We start from the raw sequence: 22,981 nt of genomic DNA, 5'->3' as shown, positions 1-22,981 counted from the left end.
TACTGGAGTGAGACTTTATCTGCTCCCATCTGTGGCAGCAGTTTGAGCTCTGGCTGCCTCAGGCTGCTACTGCAGCTCTGGCCTAACACTGGGTTGAGATTTTTTTGTCAGCCCCATTTTTGGCTGTAACTTTGGCTCTGGCCATTGTTCAGGTGGCTGCTTTGGGTCTGACCCCTCCTCAGGAGGCTGCTGTGACTTGGCCACTGTTTGGGCCATGGCTTTGGCTCTGGCCCCGTCTTGGCTTGTGACTTTGTTGTCTCCAGCCACATCTTCATCTGCAACTTTGGCTTAAGCTATGGCTCAGGCCACAAACTTGGCTTGATTTCCATCTTGGGCTCCTGCTTTTGCTCCTGCTTTGGCTCTGATTGCAGTTGTGGTTCTGGATTGGTATGGGGCTGTGACTTAACCTCTGGCCTGATATTGGCCAGATGCTCTGCCAACAGCTTGATGGTAGATGACAGCTTTGGCTCTGGCCCCAATTGGAGGCTATTACAGCTCTTATTTGGGCTGCTACTTCAGCTTCATTCCTGTGTCAAGCTGTGGCCTAGACTCTGGCCACATGGCCATCCATATCTTTGTCTCTGCTTTGATACTCAGTTGCAACTTTGCCTTTGGTCCCTGCTTGGTTCATGACTTCTGCTTTAGCTCATTTCAGGCTGCATCTTTTGCTTCTTGGGCCTGTTCCCTGTTCAATGACTGGTGGCTATTTTCAAGCCATGTCCACTGTGAGGCCATGAGCTTGGCTCAGTTTTTGGATCAGGGCTTCAGCTCTGGTCCCTGCTCCAGCCCGGGTGAGGATCATGGCTTCTGCTCCAGTGCCATATTGAGCTATGACTTGGGCTCTGGCCTCATTTTAAGGCATAAGTTTGACTCCAGCCCTATATCAGACTGTGATTTTAGCTCCAACCCCATCCTGAGCTGTAACATCAGCGGTAGTGCCACTTTTGCTGTATCTTTGGCTCTTGCTCAATCTCAGCATGTCTGTCCTCTGGCCCCTATTTGGATTGCTATTTGTTCCTTGTCATATCTTGGGCTGTTACTTTGCTTCTAGGGGAAATATTGGGCCATGGCTTCAGCTCTGGCCCCATCTCTCTAGATGTGACTTTAGCTCCATTGCAATTTCAGGCCATGATTTCAGTTCCAGACACATCTTGGGCCTCAGACAGGTCTGGCCTAATACCAGGTTGCTACTTCACTTCAGTACCTGTTTGGTCTGTGACTGTGGCTAGGGCTGGATAGCAGGTTGTGGCTGTGCCTGTAGCCCCATGTTGATCTGTGGCTTCATCTCAGTGGCATTTCTGGGCACGATTTCAGCTCTGGCCCAATATTTGGCTGTGATTTGGATGCCTGGAGAAGTTACCTAGAACAGAAGCTAGACAGAGTAAGAGAAATAAAGTAGGTATTTATTAAAAAGGCCTTCAAAGATTACACCTTGGGCAATACAAGAGCCTGGTGACCTTGGTTCACAGGCTGGAAAAGGATTGTTTTTTTCACCTGTGAAGAGAACTTGCTAACACTTTATATCAAGTTCAGAGTTATATACTAATGCAGTACAGAATCTGAAAAATGAGAGCTAAAACTTCATCACCTTCAGTTGCTGCCCTGTCTTGGACCACTACTTGCCTCCAACTCAAATTTGGCTCTGGTCCATGCTTAGACAGTGAGTGCCACAGCAGTCTGGCAGCAGTGTAGGCTCTGGCCCTAACTCTGGCCACGGCTTTGGTTCCAGCCCATCTTGGGTTATGAACTTTTTGGCTCTGGCACTGCCTCAGGTGATGATTGCTGTTCTGTCCTGATACTGGGCCATAATTTTTGTTCCAGTCCCAGTAGGGATGTTATATTGACTCTGGGCCCACCTTTAGCTGCAATTTTGGCTCTGGACAGTGCTTGGGCTTTGATTTTGTCTCTTCCCTATCTTGAGCAGCAACTTAGACCCAAGCCAAGTAGGGAGTTGTGATGTTGGCTCTGGCTCTGCACTGGTTTGCAGCTTCAGCTCCAGTCACATCTTGGATTGTGATTTCAGATCTGCCCCCTGCTTGGACCTTCACATCTACTCCAGTTCCATCCTGGGGCCCCAATTTTGGCACAGATTCCCTGTTTTGATCACAGCATGTACTCTGGACTCATCTTGGGATCCCAATTGCAGGCACAGTTTCAGGTCCAGCCCCTTGGTGATGCTGTGCAGTGGTGTTTACATGTGAGGCTGGCAGCAGACAGCAGTGGGAGAGGTGGCCAAAGCAGCCATTTCCCTGCTGTACATGTATTGATAGATGTCTCAGTCCCGGTCTCACCAGATTTCTGAAGCTTTGCAGAGGTGGAGGGACCCACACCCCCACCCACCCTCTAGAGCCTGAAGGGACAGCCCTTTCCCATGAGGATGCTGAACAGCGAGAGGTAAAAAGGCAAGCCCTGGTAGCACTGACTGAATGGTCCTACAGGCAATAGAAGATGCTGCTGGGCTTCTCTCTGGGCTTTTCACCTCACCAAGGACTTCTGGCACTCACTGGGCAGCACTCCCTTGGTTGGGTCACTTGTGTGCTGCCTCAGGGGCTCTTGGTACTGTGGCCAAACTGCTTTCCCAGGCCATGGCACCTGCTCCCCTGTCCTTCTCTGCTGCTGAAGGCTCTCACCAATGCTGTTCCACCTTAAGGGACACTGCTGCCACACGAGTGTGCCAACTGTGCTGGCCTGGGCACCAGAAGGAGACGCTGTCCCCAGGTGCCCCTTGCTTGCCCCAGCCTGCCAGCACAGTGCAGGCACACGGCCTCTTCAAAGGGTGGTGGCCCCTGGCTGCCAGCCATGCAGACTCACGCTAAGGCAGACTGTCACTAACAAGAACTGCACCTCAGTATCATGGCAATAATTTATAAGTGAGATACAGGACAGAAGTCAACTTTAGCTTAGTTAAAACTGCAGAATGGCTGGGTACCTGCTGGGCACCAAGTGGCATTACATTCATTGGGCAGCCCAGGAAACTCCCCAGGTGCTCTCTGCACTAACAAGGCAGAGGTTCCATAGAAGGCCAATTTGAGACAAGATCATCAAGCATGTGACTAATTGTCACAAAAGCTCTCCAGGTCAGACTTCTAAATTCTTGAAGATTTCCCCTCTGGCTTTGTATAAATGGATCCATGTAACTCTGTGCTTTGTCAATTGACATGCTGGGTGGAGGAAGTGGTTGTCCCAGAAACTCCTCAAGCTTCTCCATGCTGCAAAATTGACCACCTACGCAGAGGAGGCACTTGGCAAGAGTCCCCATAAGCTGTTCCTGCAGCCACAGAAATGATCACACAGGACAGTCAACTCCAGGTCAATCAGCTTTTGTACTTGGCACGAGTAGAGATGGATCAATAAACACTGGAGTGGTCACAGGCCAGCTGGGCAAGGGGAAGGGCAGGAAGAGGTGCTGTAATGAACAAGTTGTAACATGTCTCAGGGCTAAAAACTCATCCTAGGACACCAAGGTGCCCCTGTGCAATCCCTGCCACGTGTAAGTTGCACTGAAAGAGTCCCATATGTGGCCCCAGACTGAAAGTGATCATGCAATGTTACTGGGGCACACTCGGGGCTTTGCAGGGTCCTGCAGGACATGGGTAACACTGCCCCCAAAAGTGGGAAACCAGAAGAAATGCTAACATCAGAAGACTGTGTGCAGGGGGACAGTACTAAAAGAGAAAAACAAAATAGCATCTATTAACTCTAGTGCTTTACAGTAGTACGTAGCAGTGTAAGAGTTCACAGAAATATTTTTTTAATAATTTTTATCAGAAACATGGCACTTTACATCTTCAGGTCACTGAATATACAATGATTATTCCTCACAACATCCCTGTGAGGTAGGCATTAGATTGCAGTTACTATTTAACATGTGGGCAGAGGCAGAGAAGTATGTAATGAATCCTGCACAATTAAGCTAATGAAGTTCAACTCACTTAAACATGGAGAAGCCCTCAGTGACTTGAATGAGAATGGGACAATGGGGCAGAGCTGATACTTCATCAGCTGTATTTTTTTCACTCCAGTCAGTTGCAATGCTCAGGATCCAACTCTATTGCTTCCCCATATCCCCCTGAAAAAAGCACCTTTGTTAAACAACTTACACATGCTGAGTTGCTACAAAGTGAGATCTGTAGTAGAAATAGGAAAAACAGACTTCAATTCAGCCTACATTTGAATAAAACTGAGAGAAGTTTGCCTGCCCAGCCAAATAGAACACTTTCAACTTTAGTCCTTTATACATCTGAGACAGCATTTCAGCCTTCAGGTATGAATAAGTGTTTGCTTGACTTAATCTAGGGGAAAAAAGTTTGGTAGACTGTGATCGCTGTCTCAGAAATCATGCTTATTTTAGTCAAATTGTTTTACTGAGGGAGGAGGAGGAGGAACTTTGGGGTTTAACTCTAACTTTCCATGTGTTTAAAAAGCCCCTTAGTATAGCAATTTCTCAAATAAACTTTTCTTTCATATTTTTTTTTTTGTTTCAAAAATGAAATAGAGCAGGTTTGTAAACTTTAACACAATGAACAAATCCTAGTGTTTAATATACAATTATTGATTTTAATGACTTTGTACTGTAAATCAACTTCAGGAAACAAAGTACACTTGACAGTATGGCTACTGTGATTAACTCATCTTCCTATAGCTTTCAGTTGAGATTTCTGAAGAGATGCACTGTTCAAGAAAGATTCATAGTCTCAGCCCATAAACCACAGCAGCCTGGCTGAAGCCAAGGAAGCCACTGTAATGAATTCCTGCCGAGCAGCTGATCCATAAATTCCTTCATGTGCAGTATCATTGACAACGGTCTGCTCCAAACTGAGAGATGATCACGATTGAAGAGGCTTGGGTCCACGTGCTCTAAAAAATCTAAACATGCTGCTCTTCCCAACAGAGAAATCTTCATTCTTATTTAATGGAAGACTCAGTCTAGTGGAACCATGCCTGTGCACTATGATGGGAGAAGAACAGAGTAGTGGCTCTTGGCAGAAATCGCCTTCATTTTGAGGAAGAGGGTGTGGGAAAAAAAAAAAAGAGGGAAGAGTAATTCTTAACATTATTACCAAGGGACATGTTAACTTCTAATCTGAGATTTACTTTTCCTTCTGAAAATTGAAACTTTTAGGTCACAACCTCTTCCCCAAGGAACTTTAACCTTTAAATCCATGTAGCAATTGTTGTCTCCAGACAAAGGGTAAAAAATATAAAAGAAAAAAAAAGAAAAAAAAGCTCAGAAGTGCACTTTGCATATCCTGCCTCACAAACGGTTAAAGTGCTAAGTTTGATATATCCAAAAATTAAGCATCTCTCCTACTCCTTTATTTTTTTAAATGAAACTTTCTCTTTGGTTTCTTGTATCTTCCCTGTAATTTTATCCTTCGTTTCCTCCATCTTCTCTGTAATTTTATCCTTTGTTTCCCCCATCTTCTCCGTAATTTTATCCTTTGTTTCCCCCATCTTCTCCGTAATTTTATCCTTTGTTTCCCCCATCTTCTCCGTAATTTTATCCTTTGTTTCCCCCATCTTCTCTGTGATTTTATCCTTTGTTTCCTCCATCCTGTCTTGTAGGTATTCTTTTACTGGTGGTGGTGTGGACATGTAGCCGTGCTTACGTAGGTATTTAACAGTGACAGATGTTCCTCCCAAAGTCACAGTGTATCTGGCGGGAGTTGCAATCTTAAAGAAACCAAAGAATACACCACATAGATAAAATAGGAAAATAACATCCAGCAAAAGGTATTTTTTTGTGTTGAAAATCTATTTTGACCAGTGTCAGATTCTAAAGGTATCTTCAATTTATAATGAAATAAGCCAGTTTACAGTGCATCCCCTAGAAATGCATACCTTTTACTTTAAGTATCATTTTGTCAGAGCCAGCAAGGGCATTAGATCTCCCTTAAAAAACTCAACACACAAACCCTCCCTGTGCAGCTTGCAGACAAGCATTCGGCATCTTGATGCAATTCAGAACAGACTGCATGTGAACACCGAGTTTCTTCCAACACTTCCAGATCTCCCAGCTATAACAACATCTTTATATTTAACTGTATTTATTTATTGGTCTCTTTTAGGCAAAGGAAAAGTTGGAAAGAGTCGTACTTTCACATTTTGTTTGGGAAAGTAACCCATTTGAAAACAGGCAAGAAGGGCATCACTTTTAGAAACAAAACAAATTGAGTGGCATGTACAGCGAATACTGTACCTTGTTTTTGAGTGGTCTGACATGTTTCAAGTTTCCCAAACACAGACTTTGCACATATAAAGCAACAAAAGGAAACCCAGACCTGAATATAAGTAATTGATTCAAATGACAATGAAAATACTTGAGCGTGATGGACATCTAAGGGGAAGACAAAAAATCATTTAGGATAAAAATAACTGTCCTTTTATCTGAAATTCAATGAAGTGTTTAGACTTAACCTCTTTGTCCCTGCTAATTATGTCAGGGATACAGAAGAATAACTTAATTGTCATCTCAGAAGGCTGCAATACCTCCGCAGCAAAGAAGTTATTTTAGAAATACTCCTTGAAGTCTATTTTAGATAGACTCCTTGAAGGAACACAGGACGCATATCAACTTGCATGGGACTATTTTTACCACAAAATGAATGCTTAAGTACATGCAGCTATCGAAGAAAGCTAATTAATTCTTTCTGCTGTAAACAAGTAAACCCTGTTTAGTTCACCAGGCAAGACTTAGAGCTTATTTACAAACTATAATTATACTTACTTTATACAATGCATATGCAGTTAGTGCATTTCCACTCTGGGAATTTTTCAGGATGTCTACTACGCTGTCTGGTAAGCCAATCAACTCTAGGAATGGAACAACATTCACCCCACTATAAAAGAGAAAAACACTGGTAACTTGAATGGGAATTTGAAACCTGAACAGTAGAGTACTATTTCTTTATTACACAAACTTTATAATTTGAAAAGAAATTTTTTTAATCTAAACAATAAACTTACAAGATTTATGTTTCTGACCTTAATAAAATTAATGTTCTTTTCAGCATTTCAAAAGGTGACCCATTTATATTATCTCTGTTGGATGGAATGGTTTCTAACTTACCTGTGTCCCAGTTTATGTTTGAGGTAAGTAGATGTAATGGTGGTAAGACAGCTACTCAGGTTCCAGCTGTGCACGTTCAATTTCATGCTCTGTTTTGCCTAAAATTACCTTCTTTTTCTATTAAAATTTCAGTCAATGTTCTCCATTCACTTCTAAATATATCAAACATGGAATGTGGCAAAAGAAAAGGAAGCAACATGTCACACAGACAAGACTTCAGGGGCTTTGTGCTCAGTTCTTCTACTGTGTCAATATAAGCTGTCAAGATGGTGGAGGGAGCTCCTATAACAATTTCTTTCTATTTGACATACAGGAAAACACCAAAAGAGAAAGGAAAGCTCATCTTTATATTACAGAAGAAAGCTACACGCAGTTATAGAAGACCTGAGTTTCCAATATCTGGCAGTTTATATTATTGGTACCATTATCTATTTCTATCTAATATTTTAAGCGTTCTTCTGAGCATGCAATCACTTTAGCATCAAGAACAGTAACAGGCAGTAATTTACCAACAGTTACCTAGAACCTACAGTCTGAGTAGAGAGTAGGGAATTCCCAGAGTAGGGAATGGAGATCTAGTAGGAGCTGAAACACAGCTCTAACTGTGCCATTTCATAAACCACTGCTGTTTAGTCTTGTATGACCAGTCATCCTGAGAGTTATTTTTCCACTCCAAGAGAGCACTGCTCCTGTGGTATAACAAACTGAAGCTTTGTTATAATTAGTTTAATGAGTTTCTAGTTGAATATTTCAGTTGTTTTCATCTGCCAAATACCTACTTTAGCAGCAGGCTTTAGAGTTTCAAAAAAAGTAATCTTCACTCAATGTGAAATGTCTGGACATAAGCATCAACCTGAATTTATTCAAAGCAAAATATTTTTATAGTTCAAGACCTTTATTCCTCTGACATGAGCTAAATTTAGAATGACATTTGGATCTATAGCTCCCAGAAAGGGCAATTATGCCAGCTGGTTAGAGTAACTAAAACAAACACTTGTGCAGTAAGGCATTCTGATGTCAGAGTTCCATCCTTGCCACCACAAACCTCGTTGTTTCATGCTTTCTATTATTAAATATACAACACCAGCAGTCCAGAGATAAACATTTGCTTATATTTAGCAAACTATTTCCAGATAAATAAAACCTCTTTCATCTGAACTAGCAAACTAGCAGCTCATAATTGATGTAGTAGTTTTTTCTGATAAATGCCATTTTCCAGAATGGTGTCTAGGACATGCTGTAACTAAAAGAAACTAAAATTAGAATACTTAGTTTTTTTTTTTTTAACCACACAGATATTTAATTTTCAATTAAAAAGTATGGTCTACAGCAGCATTTTTTTCAGTGGATGGCAGGAAAGACAGGAAACAGAAACAAAAAAGGAGGGGATACACATTGTGAACAGCTAAGGGAGGTAAATCCATGAAATGAAAATCCAGTTATGAGGAAGGACTGGGGATGAAGTCCAAGGGCAAAAAAAAAAAGGTCTATAAAGATCTCAACTAGCCATTCATAATCAGGATTCCAAATCCCTATCTTTACCTTTTGAGAGATTACTAATAATTTCAATGCTGTTTACATCCATTCATCATTTTGGAGAGATGAGCATACCTGTAAACGTCAGCACCATACCTGGTACACAGCAATAACTGCATGGTAATAGTATCTACACGACACTCTCATGAATCCTATATACTTCCAACATTACCCTTATGCTTTAGTAAAAAATGTAGCCACATTTCTCTTCTAAGTATAAAGGCACTTTTTAACAGGCAAGAATAATTTATATGTCCATTCACTAGTAGATCTCAATTCAACCATGGTACTGGGCACTGCAACAAAATACCAACTTACTTCATGGCTGCATAGTAAAAGGATCCAAACCATACACTGGAAGTCACAAGGTGCACTGGAACCATGACTTTCCCATACTGCTTAAAAGTCTTCTTGAACCTCTGAACAAGACTAATTGATTTATCTTGTAATGGATCAAGTTCTGAAGAATCTGACTCTGCAGGGCTCTGCTTGGGCGCATCAGTGGCCGAAGGCAAAGGATTTCTCTCTTCTGGTACTTTGTGAGAAGCGTCTGCTGGCTGTGATGGAAAAGCAGTTTTCTTTGAGGCAAAGTGAGCTGCACCTGCATGAAGACATCGTTTAGGAGGGTCCAGTGCCAGAATCACTTTGCATCCCACATTAGGCAGCACAGACTGTCCTTTTAAGCACTGAAAGACACCGGTGCGAGGGAAGAACCAACACGTCCCATGAGCCAGCTGAGATGCAGAATGGAGCAGACTCCGCTGCATTTTGGAGAAGTGTGGATGAAGTTTCTGTAAAAAAGAAACAAGAGTAAACAAACTGCATTTCAATGGTGTGATTTCTGCTTGCTCCAATGCCACTTACAATTCTCAAAATTTAAATGGCTTCCTATTCTACTTTAAAGAGGTTTTCTTTATCTTCCTTTGCAGAAATAGTCATGTTCTGAAATGAAGGAAATAATTTTCTAATTTTTTCAGCATTCTGAACTAAAATAGTCCCTTCACATAACATACTCTGCTCCTCACTGCTAAAATGATTGCAATACTCCCAAAAAAACATTCTTAGGAGTTTAAGAATCTACTTACTTCTACTGCTTTTATCTACATAACCTGGCACAGTCATTGAAAAGTTACCCTTAAACTTCACTTATAGTAGCATCTGATAACTTGAGTGAACCTTGAGCCTACATAAATGCATTATAAATTCACTGAAGTAAGTGTGCAATTAAAATTTATTTTTGGTGCCAGTGCATTCTTAGTTTTGGTAAAATTTTTCATGTTCTATACTATTTTCAATAGAAGTTCATAAAATTGAAAAAGTCCAATAGAAATAATTATTAATGATCAAGCAATAGCCTAAATAGTAACAAATGTAACTGCAACAGTCTGTCAGTAACACCTGTCAGGAAGGGGGAAGGTACTGTTGAATGTCATGTATTAACATGAGCAAAACTGAATTGCAATTTTCCAAACATTGCAATGCAAAGAGTATTTTAAAACTGTTGGAATAACCCAGTTAACTTTATGATTTTGAATATTTACCAATTACTCCTGAAAGTTTGAAACAACTATTGAGAGCTTCCCCACAAAGAAGAAAGGAATTTAGTTTTGCATGCATAGAAATAATTTTTACCCCCCAAAAAGCATGCTTTGAAATTGTGAAATACTTGTTCCTTTCCTTTATTCAATGGTTGCAAGTTACAGAACTAACAAAAAAAAGATGATGCTAATTGATGTAACAAATGCCACTTAAGTTACTTACCTTACGAGTTTTGTACATTACTAATGCTTTTCCATTTTCACTTATCACAATTCTTTATCCAAACCAGAAATCATTGAAATTTAATTGAAACGTCATATATGCTTTCCCTTCACCTTAGATATATGCCAGGTGCTTTAGCAGTGAATTTTTCTAGGCTGTAGAAAATGATCAATACTTCCTAACATAGGAAGAATTTAAAAAAAAAAAAAGAAATGGAAACCATACATACCCTTTTTTACTTTCTAGATACAGTAAGGTGTGTATCTTCAAAAAGTTGCAACTCTTCCACTAGTTCCCCACCTTTCAAATATATGTCTTGAACACATTGAGGCCCCTGCTAAAGTGAAAAAAGGGCACATTTAGAGAGATAGCAACAAGAGCAAATTAATCCTGAGAAGATTTATTTCTGATCAACCTGAAAAATTGCAACTGAAAAGTTATTGGTGTAAATTCCCTTTAGAATACTGACATGCTAATGGGAGATTTTTTCTGTGTAATTTTAGAAGTTCCTCAACTTTGAATTACTGTTCTCTTCCAAGAGAGGAAAGTTTCATAATCCAAATGGATCTGTTGGAACAGTCCTGCCTGTATGTTTTCTAGGTAGTTTTATGCTACTGTTGTACTTGAATTAACAGAAATTACTAGAATTACAATGTTTGATGTGGGGACAAGACGAATTCCCAGGTTGCAAACTCCCTGGGAACCTCTGCATTGCTTGTGACACACACTTTGGTTGGACTCGTGCTAACAAAAGGTACTGCATCAACGGGGAAAAAGGAACTGGTGTCTCTATATAAGGAACCAGTTACTCTGTCCTGTTGACAGAGTATGAACTTGGTGGGAGTCAGGAAGTGCTGCTGCTGCTCATGGAGCAGTAAATCAGCTACAGGTACTGGCTCTCCACAACTCAGTTTTCTTTAAGACTTCATGTGGTATGTCTAGTTTTACAAGAAGCAGAGATTCTTGCTTACTTCTGAAATCCAAATGCAATTGCTTCTCAAAACAAGAAGTAGTGAAAACACTCAGTAAAACTCAAGTGTTCAGATGGCACTCCATCATATGCCAACTACTTAACTGATTTATAGAAATTGTAACAACAAACTTGGAACATGACAACTGCATTCCTTGCCTACTGCCACTTACAGTTCTTTCCTGAGGGATAACATTCTCCACAGAGAACTGTTTTCCTCTCTCACTAATAGTACACAGCACTGAGTGTCTGCCCTAAGTAGATTTTCTCAATATCCAGCCAGCAGACTCAGCAAAAGGCATTCACCTATGGGAATCTGGAGGCTCTTGAGTCAGACTTCTACTGTTCACCAGTACCCAATTGAAAAATATCTGGTTCAAACAAGCTGTGCAAATTGCAGCATGGGGGAAACCATAATTTTAAGTAATTTATGTTATTAACAGGACACTGCATTCCAGCAGCCTTGGGAAGAGATCATTCTTCAGCACAAGACTGAGAAGCTGAACAAGAATTTCTGAATATTTTCCATTCTTTGTAGTGTACTTGCAGCAGCACTTCTCAGAGCACTGTTTCTAGGTTTTGCATTCTAGCACTGTCCCAGCACCTCTGACCCAGCACAGTGGCTGCAGAACATCTGGGGAGGAAATGGTTCCGTTCTCCTGAGTGTGGGTCACCACTGTGTCCAATGCTTGTCAGGCAGCACATGACACTGCTCTGATCAGTAAATGAGTTTCAAGGTCTTTGCTCACCAAGTTACATGCACCATGTAAAACTTAAATATAGAATGTCACCAATGGCTTTAGAGCAGAGAAGGTTTTGGGGCTATTACAAGAATTTCCATGCCACTTTTTGTTCCTAGACTCAGATGGACTTGAAAGTCATTATTTAAAGGCTTTTTTCTCCATGATGCATGATGTGGTAGGTCAAAAGGAATGCTATCTAAACATCTACAGTAGACCCTGAAGAGGTTTTGCACCTTGTAAGCAGATAGTATGGTTCTAGTGATATTCTGCATAACTGCTTACTGTTTGTTTCTCCACTTTAAAATGTGGAGAAGCACAATAGCTTGATAGATAAGGAAAGGGTAAGCTATGACAGTGCTTATGTTTGAGAGCATAAAAGAAAACATTTTTTGAAACAAGGTAAAAGTTTTCCTAATGACCTTACTGTGTTTCACAGGGAAATGCTTTGCTTATTTAAATGAACAAAGGAGAGCCCTTTTGAAGTGTTGGTACATTGAGTTTTACACTGCTGTCCAGAAGCAAGGCATGAGGGAACTATTATAAAGGTTACAGCATGATGTAGAAAAGGCACATGAATAAAGGAATGCATTAATACAGCATACACTATGTAAATTCATTTTAAAGAAGCAAATATTTTTAAAGAGGTGATGGGTGCAGCTGCTCAATTGTTATACTTCAGTTACTTGGCTCAACAATGCAAACAAATTTTTATCAGGACATATAAAGTACACAGTTATTATGGCTGGAGATACAAATATATATGAAACTAGCTGTTTCATCCCTCTAAAACATGAGATGAATAGAGAGAAACTTGTGATTTAAGACAATTAGTGAGAGGAAGTTCCTAAAACCCTGTGCACCCAACAGGCAGGAGGAAGTGTGTCAGCCTATGGATCTGAGACAAGAATTTCTTCTCTAAGCATAATACTTCTCAAAGAAATTACTGGAGCTACACAAGCTATACAATTGCCCCTGTAACTTTAGGTTGTTAAAAACACTCCGATTCTAAGGAAGTCAGGACAGTAACCTGAATGTTACCCACAATTGCACCTAGTGACTTGTGAGAAGTTGCTTCTTCATTTTAGCGTGTTTAACATTTTTCCTGCTGCAAAGATACAGAAAAGGACAAGAAGGTACAAGCTCCAAATACCAGGGTGAGAAAGCACTTATCTGTGGGGTGGGAGCAGGGGGAAAGGTGCTTTAAAACATCTTAGATCACTTTATTAGTTTTCTCTTAAAAATGCCACAAAGAAAAAAAAATCTAAGGACAAATATAACTCAAGTTCTCTGCTCCAAGAACTCCATGTGGTCAGTGACAGAATAGATATTAGCTACAGAAACCATGAAATGCTACACAGACACTTGCGATATGGTCTCCGCTTCAGCACTGTCACATCCCAGCTAACTATTTAGTACGATCTCAAGCAGACTGCAAATTGAGCTGTAGAGATATTGGCTGTTCAAGACAAACTCCTGGTTGGGATTCTTGGACATCCATTTAATTCCTAAAGGCACCCTTGTCTCGTGGTGAGCTGCTAACAAGGCCTCTGACACACAGGGAGTACTCCAGGGGCCTCTTAAGGAAAAGAACAGATCAGCTTCTCATGGCAGTGCTGGAGGTTTTGCTTAGGAAACTTCTGTACTTGTGTTATAATTCAGATCAGCTTTGGCATAAATCTGATATACTACAAAAGCATCCTAGCTCTTGCATTTGCTCTACTTTCCAGTGATAATTAGGAAGTAGATATTAGATTTGCTTTTTGTTCCTGAGGACAAAAGAAGTTCAGGAATTTTAAATGCCACAGAGCTGGTTTAGGTGACTGTCACAGACTCATTGGCTTTGGATGCGTGCTAACACGTTCTATGCCAAAAAAACTCTGGGAGATCTTTGGAAAACACAGAAGTAACAGGCCTGGCCAATACAGGTATGGCAAAGGCTGCTGTGGAAATTTACTGTTGGAAAGAGAAAACGTGTCAGAGAAACTTTCATCAGGATAATTTGTCTAAAAATGGTTACCCTGCTACAATTAATGTTTTTGAGTTACCAGAAAAATTAAAATATAAGAAGTTGGCAGTGCATAAAAGATGGAAAAAACTTTAGTGTTAAGATAATGGCAAAAACTTTAGTGTTAAGTTTGTTTGTAAAAGAGGTCAGAAAGCATCTGAGGGAATTGAGGGTATAGTATATGCAGAGAACACTGGATTATTTTCTCAGTTGTACCAGAAACACTCTGGACACAATATGTAAATATGGATGACTTTAAAGCATTTTCACTTGTTCTGTTACTGTTTAAAAAAAGAACATTAATTATACCACAGGAGAGTTCCCAATGAAAATCCATGAGCTTTTTCTACTCCCAAGGCACCTTTCTATGGAAACAGAGAATTAATTTACATTCTTGTCATATTTAGTGTAAAATCTAGAAAACTTAAAGAATTGTGTGTGGCAGACAGAGTAGAATTTAGAAAGGAAACAAATCAAGTTTTCAGAAATCCTTTTCAACTCATCTTTCAGATGGCATAAAAAGCAAATACAGAGCTCTCATCCAAGCAGCTCAGTTTAATAAACAACACCACCATATTGCTTATATTTTTACTAAATATAATAAAAAACCCCCAAAGCTTGTTTTCAGATTTAACTTGTTCTTTTCAAGCACTCATTGACAGTGTATATAAAAAAACCCCAAAACTGATTTGCCAAGCTTATAAACCAAAATAAGAAAATAGGAAAACCACAATTGAAAACATATATAGGTGTCCTAAAAGTCTGGGAACATATTTTAAAATAATTTTAAGACTAGTGCAATACATGCAAAGCATTGTTTTTCTTAAATTCAATGTAAAATAAAACTATAAACCTCTTGGTAACTGGAAAGGATTGGTATAGCATGGAGTCACTAAGCATGGATAGGAAAGTGGCAGTGCACAGGGACTTTTTATGCTTTGTATTAATACCTTGAGTGCATGAATGAACATTTAGAATTTATATTTTGATCTTTACTACTTTTGCAGTATTACTAAAACTATCTGTTATTCATTCTAAACTAAGAAAATTGCTTGTAATTTGAAGTTTGGGCATCATTAGCTGTGTAGTTTTGTCTACCACTCAGGACTGTCTGAAAATATAACACCACATTTTAGGTTAAAGGGAGTAATGCAAAATAAGTCACAGTGGAATTTATTTAAAACTTGGTAAAATCATGTTAAAATGGATAAAAGACTAAACCCTTGCAGACAGACAACCCTAAAGCATTAGCCCTACCCTACCTATACACTATTTTCACTTAGTAAATGCTATGCTATCATTTTTTTAATTGATCATATTATTACAACTCAACACTGGTAAGTGGAGAAAAGACAACAACTTTGTTACTCTTATTTTACCTAAACTACTCTTCTTGCTAAAACACCCTAAGCAAAATCAAAAAAGTAAAATAAACTTTTCCACAGTCCTTACACACCGAATAATCTTCACTGCTACAATCTTCTGATACTCAAATATTAAAAAGGACAAGAAGAAGTAGCTTTAGGAAGAATAAAAGATACTGCAGACGTGTAAAGTCTGCACATTGGATTCAGAGGACAAATAAAGGAGGAGAACGTAATGCAATGCCTGTGTGTTGAATTATACATCTGGAATGCTAAACAGGAGCCTTAGCACAGTCAGTCCGTCCGTGGTAACTCCATTTTCCTCTGGGATGGAAAGTACTGGATCCTAAGGATGCATGTAGCTGACCATTATATGAAGATGTGAATGCTCTCTCTCAAATGCTTCTCAAAGAAAGGATCACAATCACCTGTAGTGCTTTCTGCTCTTCAGAACTGGTTTTAATGGCTGGTGCTATTCCACCTGTTACCGCTGGTTCCTTCTTTCACAAGTTTCGTTCTGCCCTCTACTGAATTTTTTTGTAAGTACAACTCAACAAAAAGGTCTCTGCGGTGTATGATTCCATCCAACAAGTGCTGCTGGATCATCCTCTGTATCAGTTCCAGAGCCTCTCAGATTATAGGCACATGTCAAAGAAAAAATTGGCTTTTAAAGTGCTATCTGGTTTGATTCTTTTGGTCCACTTATCACTCTACAGACATGTATGCAATAAGCAAGGCAGAGAAATTATGCTTATAGATTGCAACTAAGCTTAAAAATAGGCATATTATATATCTATGCCAAAAAAGGCCAAAAAAGCCTTATGTTAGTTAAAAGCAGGGGCTGTATTAATCTGTTTCTTCATGCTACCTTCCACTTTAGGCTAATGATCAAAATAAGATCTGATTTTCTTTCTACTCCACTTAGGTAGTAACTTTCTGAATCCTAAGGTATCAGTAGTTCATTCCTCCTAGAACACTTGTGCTTGTCTCTCAGAGGGTTTCCAGCCCTGCCATGCAGGTGTGGGGCTGTAGGGGCGTGTGTGTAGTGGTCTGGTGTACAAAGCAGTGGAAAGCTTCCACTGGATAACTAACAGGGGCAGGAAAGGAACTTCACATAAGCAAGCCTCAGATCTACAGTTTCCTGCATATGACTCTGAACTCCCTCAGGAAAAAAACAAACTAACCCACAACTAAACTGATGAGGGGTTAGATGCTAAAACACGAACAAAAAAATACACAGATCAGTTGTCTACACTTCATCAAAATATAGTTTGAGAAGCTCTTAGGATCCTCCCTCTCAATAGTACATTGTATTTTATTTGACACCTCTTTCAACTCACTGAGCATCACTGAGAGTGTTTTGACTCTACACTTTAATACACACTGAAATGCACTGGAAATATGGTTATTAGTTCTATGTTCAGAGTTCAGATATTTCTTTTATGCATCTCTTTTCACTAATAGAGTCGTCAATGAGAGTCAAAAGGTTGCTGCCAAAAACTGAACTCTTGCTCAAGACTTCCTGCTACTTGCAACTTGGATTCTAGCAGCCAAGCTCATTTTTTAATTCATAGCTTTTCTGGTCACGCAGCACATCACTGATATAGACAGTGTGGATGATAATAACTAATATTTAAAGTCTTTGGAATTGTAATAAAATATTTATTAATGAAAAATGTAATGAAACAATTAGAGACACACTGCAGATACAGTGACTTTTACAAAAACATGGTGCTGACACAAAGTTCAGCCTTTTTGCCCAGATGCAAAAGGTTGGGTTTGTGCAGCAAGGTTCTGGTGGAGGGTGGGCTATAGGGGTGGTTTCTTTGAGAAGCTGCCAAAAGCTTTCCCCATGTTTGAGAGTGCCATTGCCAGCCAGCTCCAAGAGAGACTCACTGCTGGCCAAGGCTGAGACCATCAGTGATGGTGGTAGAGCCATGGGATAACACGGCTAAGAAGGAAAAAAAACTGTTGCAGGGATGTAATTGAGGCCAGGGAAGAGCAGAGTGAGAACATGTGAGAGGAACAGCCCTGCAGATACCAAGGTCAGTGAAGGAGGAGGGAGAGGTGCTGCAGGCAGGAGCTGAGACAAGCCAGCAGCCTGTGATGCAGACCATGGTGAGGGAGCCGTGTCCCTGCAGCCCATGGAGGTCCAGAGAGGAACACAGATCCACCTGCAGCCTGGAGGAGCCCACACCAGAGCAGGTGGATGCCAGGAGGAGGCGGTGAACCTGTAGGAAACCCACACTGGAGAAGGTCCTGTAAGGACCTGGGGCAAGAGGAGTCCATGCTAGAGCAGGTTAGCTGAGAGGACTTGTGATTCCATAGGGGATCCATGCTGGAATGGGCTACTCCTGGAGGACTGCACACAGTGGAAAATGACCCACACTGGAGCAGTTAAAGAAGAACTACAGCTCATGGGAGGGAATCATGTTGGAGAGGTTTGTGGAAGACTGTCTGTCATGGGCAGGACTCCCTGCTGCAGCAGGGGAAGAATTTTCCCCCTGTGAAGGAAGGAGTGGCAGAGAAAACATGTGAGGAATGGATTGTAACCCTTCCCTGGCCTCCTGTACCAGGGAGAGGAAGAGCAGGGAGTTAAACCCAGTAAGGAAGGAGGAGTGCCAGGAAGAAAAGTCAGGATTTGTTTCACCTCTCATTTCTGTACCCTGATTTGATTGGTAATAAATTCAATCAATTTCCCCACACTGGGTCTGTTTTGCCCATGACAGCAGGCGATGACTGATCTCTCCCTGCCCTCACCTCAACTCAAGAGCCTCTCATTGTATTTTCTTTTCCCAGTCCAGCTGAGGAGAGGGGTAGAGCAGCTTTGGTGGGCACCTGACATCCAGCCAGAGTCAAACTACAGAACACAATCGTAGATATTCAAATACTTTATCATGACTTATTATAAAAGGCATTTATTAGGAATATGTTTAAACTTTGATCTTAGAATCAGCTTTGTACAGCCTTCTGCCCCACCTTCCACAGTGACTACCAAACCTGTTTCCTTTCTAGCCTTGATAAATGCCATTTTTGCCACCTTGGATCTTTACAGGTCTTGCCTCATTGTTGTTTCTTCTATCCATAACCCAACAGCAAGCAACAGTATTATCAGTATTATCTGTAATAATACATTAAGGGCAAATTATATTATGTAATAATTTCATAAGACACTTAACAACCTCTAAGTACCAAGTCTTTTACTCATCAAATTCACCCAAAATGCTTCTAAAGATGCCCAAAAAACTTTCTCAAGGAAGAACTCTGAAGCCTTACAATTAGAAACAAAGTAGGAATAAAAGTAAACCAGCATGAAACTGGAAAAAAAACATCCCAGCTTCCATAAAAACAGATTCACAGTGGAAGCATTGGGTTCAAGATTTTTTCTTTTATTCTCTCACCACATTTATTTCACACTTTCAAACACTGAAAAGCTGTCATTTTTCCCAGCAAAAAATACAGAACGTTCATCTTTCAGCAGAATTACTGTTGGCAGACATTCCCTTCCAGTACAAATCTTTTCTAAATATTCAAAGTAAGTGCTGAATTCTCTGTTGTGAATTCAAATTTCTCCATATGGGGAAATATGTGCAGTATCAATCAGAATATCTTGAAAAATTATGTGTGAAGAGGCTGATCATAACATTTACAGAACACACACACACTCAAAACCACAGTCTTCATCTAATTTTCAGTAAACGCTATTCCCAACATCTCTACAAATGAACGTGAAAAGTTCTTACAAAAGAAATATTTTTATTAAGGTCTCAATACCTGAGTGGCTACACCTTCTTGCCCATTATTCAGTTTACTGCCTTACACAGCATTTCTTGCACAGAAGCATGCAAACAACAAAACTACACCATCTACAAGTGTCTGAAAGTGCATCAGATTCAGAGAGCTGTGTCTTTACACCAGAAGGAGCTCTGATGAGACTTTAGTATCAGAACCCTAATAACATTCCTATTCACAGCCTGAAGCAGCAGCATTACAACACTGCTGTATTCAGACTGGGAAAGGAATCCTGTGACTGCAACACTGCAACCTTTGCAAGCGCGCTCGCTGCTTTCTGCCAGATGTCATCAGCAAAGCGCAAGGCTTGTGGCTCAGCACAGAAACATGTCTCATCAGAAAGTACTGTCCTATGGCCTCAGACAGCAGCAAGCAAAGGATGCCATCTAATTTTAACATCAGTAAAGCCAGTTTTTAAATTCACAAAATATTAAGAGAGAATAGTTAACCGCCTGGTTCACGCTGGGGCTAAGCACTACCACTGCTGTTAAAGGTAAGTGCTGTCACGTTTTACTAAAATCTTTCACCAGCCACTTTTGGAAGAGATTTGCTGCATTTTTATTTCCAACCCACAAAATTAATCCATTGGAAAAAAAGTTATTGATTTGTTTTATAATTTGTTTATGAGCACCTGACTGTATTAACAACCACTCCCTTGCTCCATCCCTCTCCTCAAGGACATGGCAAGTCCTAAAGAGCTGCAGGGGATATCTGCTGCACCGTTGTACAAAGCCACAATCACAGCCACACAACTTGTTTGGTTTACATAAGAACTGTTACACAGGATCAAGGTCAATTCTCAGGACAAGATAAAACAGGAGACACAGGGAATAAAAATTCATAGCCCATCTAAGTGTCCCTTTCATTTCCTGATGTGAACAAACAGAGCTTTACCATCCAGATGAATTTATTTCCAAGGGGCAGGGTCATATCCGGAAACATAACAAAAAAGGTGTCTCATTTGAAGAGGATGAGAGGAAAACTGAGTGATGGAAGGCACTGGGCTACAATGGGTTTGAGATTTTTAGAGGAAGCACAAAGTTCCAAACAGAGTAAATCCTACTGTGTAATGCCAATGCCTAAAAGAAGATGTGGCTTCAGTCTTCACCAGACAAAAAGTCCTAAGTAGGCAAGGCACACCACTCTGGCCTGTCGGCACCTGCTTAAATCACAATTTCTGGACAAAATTTAATATGGACAAAGTGTGTTGACTTAACACCTGTACTGGTACCTTCAAGACTCAACTAAATTTACGAAAATAGAATCACGGGTGTCATCAGAATAGATCATAAGGATTTTTTAACTGAATAATAACATTTTACTCTCACTGGAATTATACTGGCAGGGACAAAAAGAATAATGTGCGTTTTTTAGAGGTGTCACGATTTAAAACTCAAAAATTAAGAAAAAGTTCTGTAACTTAAAACAGTGCTCTTTTTTGTTGTTGTTGTTATTGTCTCACTGCACAATCCATTCATCTGAAGCAAAAAAATCTACCAGGGGCACATAATTGTCATTAAGAGTCTCTGACCCCGAGTTTGATCCCTGATCTAAAGTGATGGAACCATGCAGTTACCTATCAGCATATCGAGGTAAAATCCTTATGATCCATTCTGATGACACCTGGCTGTCCAGGAAGATTCCCATCAGGTTTTGGGCCCAGGTCTCAGTCCTTTCAGTGATTTCATTCCATTCCTAATACTGAAATATTGATGATTATGAATTTGCTTCAGCATCTAATTTTGAAAATGAGTTCATCTTCAACCACCTGATTTAACACCGAAAAGAAGTACGTTGGGTTGTCTTTCCAACCTGCAGGACTAAACTGATTACAAGGAATTTGCTGAGATTCCATTAGCAGTTTTACATTTTTAAAAATCAGTGTTCTTCCTGCTCTTGTGGTTGAATTTCTCATGCCCTTGTCTTCAAGACTAGAACAAACTCCCTGCAGATCCAGAAATGTGACAAGATGCAAACTGAGGGCTCTTATCTGACATTAGGGGATATCAAGAGCTCTCTGTCTTGCAAAAACACATTTCAGTTTCCAAGTGATACCTATAAGCATACACAAGAGCTGGGGTGCTTTACCTGCAGAAAAGACCATCTACAGCAGGAGAACCACAAAGAATCTTTTAAAAACCAAACCCGATCAAAACTTTTCTTACAGGCGCTATAGCTTGTGAAGCAGACCTGCACACAGTCACACCAGACAAGTCTTTAACTTCTTACATTCTTTACAGACTCCTTAACAGTCTGAATTTATCTACTCAGCCTTTGCCATGTGGAAGCTACCTGATATCCACCTATCCAAATCACCAAATGATTTTTTTTTTTTTTTATTTCCTGATGGAAGTGCCTTTTAGACAGTGAGTGCAATTCAGAAACGCTGCCACAAGGGTCAGTCGTACCCTTTTTACCTCAAACAGCCATTAAACAGAAAAGGAGACAAACACCTGCTGTCACCCCCACCTCCATGGAGATGGACAGTGGGGACATACTATCCTCTGTGCATGCAATTCCCACACGGAAACAGCTGCAAGTCACATAAGCACAGGCAGCAAAACACATTCCAAACGAGGAACCCGCGCCCTATCTCTTCCCAATGCAGCAAAACTTTGGCAAACCATTTTATGTTTATACTTGTACCAGCAATGACATCTTGGGGTAAACTGAAGAACACTTTCAGTTTAAGAACTGGCTTTGGTAAGGAATTCTAGGACACTTCATGTAGTGCTGTCCAATGTAATGTTCTCTTTCAGGACAGTTGGTAGAGGGAGTTTTGTTAATAGACATTAGTGAGGCTGAAGTAGTTTGTAATAGCTGACATGTTTCACTTAACAGCCTTAACAAAAATTCTGATGATTTCTCTGACTCCCTGGATATACTTAATTAACAGGAGCGGATTGCTAATGAGAAACATAACATGGGGACAACAAAACATTTCTAAAGCCACTTCAAGCTTTCTGAAAAGACAAGACACAGGCATGTCTAGGAAGAGAACCCCCTTAAGGGGCATAAGCCAGCCGCGGTCCTTCAGTGGTAACATAGAACCATGGAATACGCTGACTTGGAAGGGATCCATCAGGATCATCGATGTCCTGAGCACGGCCAACTCCTGGCCCTGCACAGGACATCCCAAGAATCACACCTTGTGATTGACACTGCGGCCAAACGCCGGAGCTCTGCCAGGCTGGTGCTGTGACCACTTCCCTGGAGCCTGCTCCAGCGCCCAGCCATCCTCTGGGTGAAGAACGTTCGCCTAACATCCAGCCTGAACTTCCTCGGACACAGCGTCGTGCCGTTCCCTTGGCTCCTGTCACTGGGCACCGGGGAGCCGGGATCGCCGCTGCCCTTCGTGAAGAAGTCACAGCCTGAGCTCCCACCCAGAGATCCCTTCCTCTCCACCCAGATGCTGCAGCAGGAGCCCACGGCCGAACACCCAGGCCCATCCAGCGTCACCTCCCTACCAGGAAATCTCTCTTTCCACCCCGCTTTCTTGGGCCGCGGCCGACATCCTTCAGCGCCGGGCAAGGCGGACCGGGCACCGGGAAGGCACAGCCGGGAGGAAGGCGCCAGCAGCCCGATCCCCCCACAAGCCGGGCCGGAGTGGGATCCCTCCCGATCCCGCCGGTACCTCGTGCCGGGCCCGCGCCGCTCCTCGGGGCCCCGCGCGCCTCGGGCACGCGCCTTCGGCACCAACGGCCGCTCCCGTCACTCCCCCCCCGCCCGCCCCGCGCAACG

At 41.1% G+C, this 22,981-nt stretch overlaps 1 protein-coding gene across 1 annotated transcript; it reads right to left on the bottom strand.

Moving 5' to 3' along the window:
- Positions 1–3,728: 3,728 nt before the first annotated feature.
- Positions 3,729–22,923, bottom strand: FAM210A (family with sequence similarity 210 member A). Its single transcript, XM_063165619.1, has 5 exons — positions 22,875–22,923; positions 10,596–10,703; positions 8,924–9,396; positions 6,728–6,839; positions 3,729–5,673 (listed from the first exon to the last, which is right to left on the bottom strand). The coding sequence occupies exons 3-5, from the start codon at positions 9,370–9,372 to the stop codon at positions 5,308–5,310; spliced, it is 927 nt and encodes a 308-aa protein (XP_063021689.1). The 5' UTR covers positions 9,373–9,396; positions 10,596–10,703; positions 22,875–22,923; the 3' UTR covers positions 3,729–5,307.
- Between the last annotated feature and the right edge of the window lie 58 nt (positions 22,924–22,981).

The sequence above is a fragment of the Melospiza melodia genome, chromosome 1 (genome assembly GCF_035770615.1).
Source record: "Melospiza melodia melodia isolate bMelMel2 chromosome 1, bMelMel2.pri, whole genome shotgun sequence".
NCBI classification, from domain to species: domain Eukaryota; kingdom Metazoa; phylum Chordata; class Aves; order Passeriformes; family Passerellidae; genus Melospiza; species Melospiza melodia.
Note: the sequence above shows the minus strand (reverse complement) of the source record. Positions and strands in the feature narration are given on the sequence as shown.